Genomic DNA, 5,983 nt, shown 5'->3' with positions numbered 1-5,983 from the left:
AGCTGCCTTGAGGCCCTGAGCAATGAAAAATTTAATCTCTAAAGTTACCTGTTTCTGGGCTGTTTGTTTGGTGGTGCTGGAAGAACCAACCAAGAGTTTTCAAACAAATAAACTAGACACAACACATTTTGCTGAAATAGATATAAATAAATCTGAAAAAACAAAAGCAAAAAGTTACTGAGCAGTGTACCATCACGCAAGCAAGTTGGAACAAACAAAGGATGTTATCTGTAAGAGTCAGGTATGTTGCTGTGTAACATACTTCCATTCAACACGTCAACAATTCAACAGATACTTTAACAAGTTTCAATGATTCTCTGAAGGTATATATTTTTTCAATTATATGTTTTAAAAAAAAATATTGTCAATTATATTTTAGGCCGAAAAGATACTGCATTTGTCTTTGTGACCAGGGGGCCAGGTTGTTCTCAGCTCTGCAGAACTGGACTGGCGGGTTTTTCAACTGCATCAGCTGCGGGTTCTGGTGTGCAGACCTTTGTGTTTTCAAGCTGCTCAGATGATGTGAACCCTTTGTCATCTGAAACATGAAGCTGGCTGTTTTTCAAAATCTGTTGCTCCACAGGAACATACCGCCTGCTGAAGTGTCTCCACAGCTGCTTCCAAACAATGTAAAGGAGTTCTGACAAGTTGAGAGCGATACACAAGATGGAGGTGCAGACCATGATGTAGAGGAAGATCTTCTTCTCCATGGCTCGGGCTATGTAGCAGTCCACAGTGTTGGGGCAGGGTTCCTCTGTGCACCGCATCAGGATGGGCACCCCAAAACCATTGTACAAGTAGTAAAAAGCCAGCAAGAACCCCACTTCAAAGCCCGTCTTAAAGATCAAGCTGATGACATAGGTGCAGAAAAGACCACCATCAATGCTGCCTTTGTCCTTGTAGAACTTTCTCTTGTGCTTGGCCTCCCGGTGCTCCCTGTAGCCCACATGAAGGGCCACCATTAGGGATGGTGTAGACACCATGATGAGCTGTAGAGCCCAAAGACGGATCTGAGATATGGGGAAGAAGTGGTCGAAGCAGGCATTCTTGCAGCCGGGCTGCAGTGTGTTGCACACAAAGTCCTTTTGCTCGTCCTTCCAGACCTGCTCAGCCACGGCCACATATACCAGAATCCTGAACAGGAAGACCACAGAGAGCCAAATCCGGCCAATCGAAGTGGAGTACTTGTTCACTCCACTCAGAATCTTCTCCAAAAATCCCCAATTCATTGTTCACTTGTCTCCTGTCAGGACATAAACAATCGAGTTAGAGTCTAAATAACACAAAGCAGCCATAAAGTATTAATATTGTTGAATCATAAATGCAATCATGATAAAAGTAGTACACCCTTTTAAATTTTTGGATTTCATGAATCAGGACTTAAAAAAACAAAAAACAAAGATTAACCTAAAAATGAACCTGTATTGCTAGTCACATTCAATGATCAGTTGATTACATATTCTAGAATAGTGGGAGCATCTTGGGGTAGCTTGCAATAAAATTTTTTGGCCAAGGCATTGGATATTTGATCTGTTATTTCCTCTGGTTTTGGATGCTGTCCAGTCAAAAATTATGTTTTTTTGTCTCACTTTGTTACTTTTGCACAATTATCATGATGCACAACCATGACAATAAGGTACTTTTACAACTGGAAGCACCTGATTAGTAACTAAAAAATTCAAATAATAGCATGATGCCTTTGAAAAGGAGGCATCATGAATTAGCGCAGGACCAAGGAGCAAAGGCTCAAATCCCCTACTCCAACATCTCTCTTTAGCTCTCTACAGCCAGACAGAGATTCAAAGTGGAGCAGCAAAAGTAAACCAGGTGGATTAGCAGTGCTAACAACTGATGGTGGACATGTCAGTGTAAAATATTGTCTCCACTGCTTGACAACTGAGCTGTTAGCATCCCATCACTGTCATAAAACTGTTAGGCAGGAAAAGTCTTCACTTAGATGCTTTTTCAGAACTATTGCCAAAGTAGCATGTTTAGACAAGCTAGAAGTAATCCAATGTCATGCTCTCCCAACCTGAGGGAGCTTACATTTATGAAATAAGCAGTATTTCTAAATTAATTTTTGAATATATCCCAGTTTGTTTTGATGATATATAGCACTAAAACCCAATTTCAGTCCTTAAACTTTTTGAGAAAAAAAAATCATTCTTTATTCTTTTGCTGTTGCCTAAAATGTAACCAAGAGATATACAGGGATGACAGTTTAATATATTTAATTGCTTCAGAAAAAATAATGTATAAAACCTATACCTCCAAAAAGGTTTAGGCTCATGACAGAAAAAAAAAACACCTGAACAAGTCTGACTTTTTTGGAAGGTTGAAAGTTGATGACTTCCACCCTTCCAAAAAAGTCATGCTTGGTCTCATCTAAACTTTGGTTAAGATGAGAGCAAAGTAGACGTTTGACCATATTCCACAGTTCCATGTCTGAAGAACGGAAAACACAGCACATCAGTAAAAACACATCATACCAACTGTCAAACATGGTAGTGGAGGAGATATGATTTAATCTAATTTTGCAGCCGAAGGAATTACAGTATACCACCTTCACAAAACTATTACGGTCAGGATTTTAGAGTTCAGATTAAAGTGGTTGTTTATCTGAGCTCCCATGTGAGATAATCTCATTTCCGACTTGTGTAGGTGGGAGCCAGCCGCGCAACACAAATTTGTGATGCAAAAATATGAAAATGTTTGCAAGACAAACTATGAAAAATACAGCAGGACTAGTGAGGTACAGCAATCATCATTTCATGTCTATACCAATACAAGATGTGTTTGTTGTGTGGCAAAATTCCTTCTTCTAAGGAAGTTTAATATTTGAAAACAGAACAAATCTGTTAACCCCTTTAGAAAGGGGGATGTTTACGTCTCATTTCCTCATAACAATGTTGTGACCGTGAAGAGTTCACCTCAATGCCTCTCGTTTTGGTTAAATCATGTCATCTTGATTTGTGATTCACAAAAGAATCAGAAGAGGAGCTTGTCTTTCTGGGTGCAAATGTATGCAGATCTTTATGAATAGAAGCAGATTAGAGAGATGATAGAGATAGTTTTATCTTGCTGGATGAGGGTATACATTGTTTTTACCTCATCAAAAAAAGGTTAAAAAAAGTTTAAAAAAAAAAAGCTTATCAACCGTAAGCTCCAGGTGATAAAATCTCCACACCTAGACATCCCTCTTGCTATTCTCTTGGTCTTCTGTACCACACAGAAAACTATGAACATATTTTTTAATTAACAGTTTGATGTTGATCACCCACTGAGACTTTGAGTCCTGAAACATCCAAAGTCTGAGTCTTTGAAAAAAAATTATCATGAATTGATAACCAAACTGGTGGATTTCACAATTATAGGTAAGGTAATTTTATTTATATAACACAGTTTCAGCAACAAAGCAATTCAAAGTGCTTTACATGAATTAAAAGGAAATACAAAGAAAATGACAAACCAAGGGCAAGAAAAAGAGGAAAGAGAGCAAAAGAAAACTAATCAAATGTTGATCTAAAGTATGTAAACTAAGTGCTCCTGTTCAGGGTTAGTAAGGGTGCATTCACACTGCAGCCTGAAGTGACCCAATTCCGATTTTTTGACATAATGTGACCTGTATCCAATCTTTTCATGGCAGTGTGAACAGCACAGGTCGGATTCTTTTTCGAATCTGACCCATATCCGATACATATCCGATTCAAATGCGACCTAACGTCCAGGTCTCATTCATCCGAACTGATCGTCACTGATTCTCAACAAATCTCACTTTTTTGTGTCCTGATACGCGCAAGGGGGGAGAAAAACAACAACCATGATGGATTATATGAGGATTAAGTTGTTAATATGCTGCTCTGGCCAGACAACTTCAAATATGTAAGCTAAGCTCCACCGTTAGCCTCCATGTTTACTTCCGCAAACACTGAGCACTTCTTCTTTTTATGGCGGTTGGCAGAACACTGAGAACGCTGACGCTATTGTGCCCTCTAGTGGGCATGCAGGACACTTTCAGGTCGTTTGCCCGTTTACACTGCAGAACACATACAGGTCGCATTTACTGGCAGTGTGAACGGCCCCGGCAAAAAAAAATCTGAATTGCCCAAAAAATCGGAATTGGGTCACTTCAGGCTGCAGTGTGAACGCACCATAAGTATTCTCTGGTCTAATTCCATTTCTAGGTAAGCTGAGCAGTAGAATCAGTTGTTCTTGTCATGTGTGCAGCACTGTTTCAATGGAAACTATGTAAGTTTCCGGGATCCAGATCATTTCAAAGAATAATCAACCATTTATTTTAGCTCCCAAACACCGTCCAATGAATGCAGCTCTTTCAGTCTCTTATTGTGCTGTTGCCTTTTCAAAGGTAAAAGGTAATTTTGTGCTCCACCCATCAGGCTGAACAATACAAATGAAAGAATTTAAAAATAAAAAAAAAGGCAAATGAAAGCAGCCTGACATTAGAAGAAATAAAACACAGTATATTGTTTAGAACTTTGCTTCCAGTCTCAACATGTTTAGTTTCAATTTATTTAGTTTTGAACATAAATATAAATAAATTGGGGTCCTCTCTTAACTCCACTGAAAACTACCTGATCTCATTGAACAGAGTAAAGCCTATGTATTTATGTTATTTAGTTTTTACTCCAACTTAGTGACTACATCATACATAAGTTATGTGAGTTTGGGGAAACTGATCTCTGTGGAATTAAATTTGCAAATAATCAAATGGTTTGACTTGCTGATCTGGTTATTCAGCCTAAGGCCAGATTTCAAGCACACAGGTCACACAGATACAGACAGAAAAACAACTTTATTCAGTCAAGAGATGCCCAGTGAGAAAAACTATAAAGTTACAGAAATTAACATGTTTGGGAAGTAATTTTGCTACGTCACATGATTTTCTGGTGTGTTGGAATTTCAGAATATTCTACAAAATTAAAAACAAACCAGATTTCTTGTTGCTTTTTCTGCATCAATCTAAAAGTCTAAAGCCATGTTATAAAGCAGAGAGAGACTAAATCTTACCAGTTGTGTCCAAAGAGAGAGGTTTATCCTTGGACCCAGATGGTTTGGGTTTCTTCTGCGAGTCACACCTGATCCGATCAGACTCCTGCATGCAGCAGCTTTATATCAGACTCACATCAGTCTGCTTCTTGTTCTGTTTTCTTTACAGCACTCTGCCTTTCCTGTAACATGTGGCCAGCAGTCGCCTCGGAGCACATCACCTGCTGGAAACTCAGTGGGTGTGAACAAAGACAACATCAGTAATGCAAATAAAATTCATTCATGGCCACACCAGACCAGGTGGGCTGTGCTTTCATTCCTCCTTCACCTGCCTGCTACTGGTTGATGACACAGGGATCGTGTTACTCTGCCAATGAGTAAATAATACATGTCACCTCCTCAGGTCAGAGTCGTCAAGTTGCTCATCTGTTGGAGTTTGGCTGGTAGCCAATAAAAATTATGGACATCACATCTGAGGCAATAATGCACTGTCCATGGGTCCTCTATGGGGCTGTTTTGTTTTTTATTTTGCTTCTTTTGACGAAGCTATGTGTGCTGTGTATTGTATAGTAAGGTGTTGTGTTTTTGGCCATTGCTAAAGAAGATGGCTGTAAAAGGGACAATACTTAATAAAATATACCTTTTTGAGCTTCAAATCATCCTATAATGTTATTCCCTCTTCAAAAGATGACACCTCACAGAGCACTCTACCCCTGTAACTCCTTCACTCGGCTCCTTCAGACTAGCCAGCCACAATTAGAAAACACCTGGTGGTGTATACTTCTCAGTGCAATGCTGGTAAAAACTTTGTTAAAGGGTTAATAGAGCAGGGATGTTGTAATGACTTCATTAGGGGAGAGTTCCAGAAAGAGCAGGAGATTTTAAACAGATAGAGGCCCAATTTCAAACATTAATTTACAAAGTCAAAATTTTTAAAAGTCATTTCTGATATATGCAGCATTTGATAATAATCAGT

The 5,983-nt window shown here is 39.0% G+C and overlaps 1 protein-coding gene across 1 annotated transcript; it reads right to left on the bottom strand.

Moving 5' to 3' along the window:
• Positions 1-279: 279 nt before the first annotated feature.
• On the bottom strand, positions 280-5,416 carry LOC103131044 (gap junction beta-7 protein). Its single transcript, XM_007542593.2, has 2 exons — positions 5,029-5,416; positions 280-1,243 (listed from the first exon to the last, which is right to left on the bottom strand). Exon 2 carries the CDS (start codon positions 1,227-1,229, stop codon positions 429-431), a length of 801 nt encoding a protein of 266 aa, XP_007542655.1. The 5' UTR covers positions 1,230-1,243; positions 5,029-5,416; the 3' UTR covers positions 280-428.
• Positions 5,417-5,983: the final 567 nt, after the last annotated feature.

Source organism: Poecilia formosa, unplaced genomic scaffold (genome assembly GCF_000485575.1).
Source record: "Poecilia formosa unplaced genomic scaffold, Poecilia_formosa-5.1.2 Scaffold712, whole genome shotgun sequence".
Taxonomy (NCBI): domain Eukaryota; kingdom Metazoa; phylum Chordata; class Actinopteri; order Cyprinodontiformes; family Poeciliidae; genus Poecilia; species Poecilia formosa.
Note: the sequence above shows the minus strand (reverse complement) of the source record. Positions and strands in the feature narration are given on the sequence as shown.

What these genes read in the sequence shown, in the direction of transcription:
- LOC103131044 (XM_007542593.2), bottom strand. Translation starts at nt 1,229, where the DNA reads ATGAATTGGGGATTTTTGGAGAAGATTCTGAGTGGAGTGAACAAGTAC.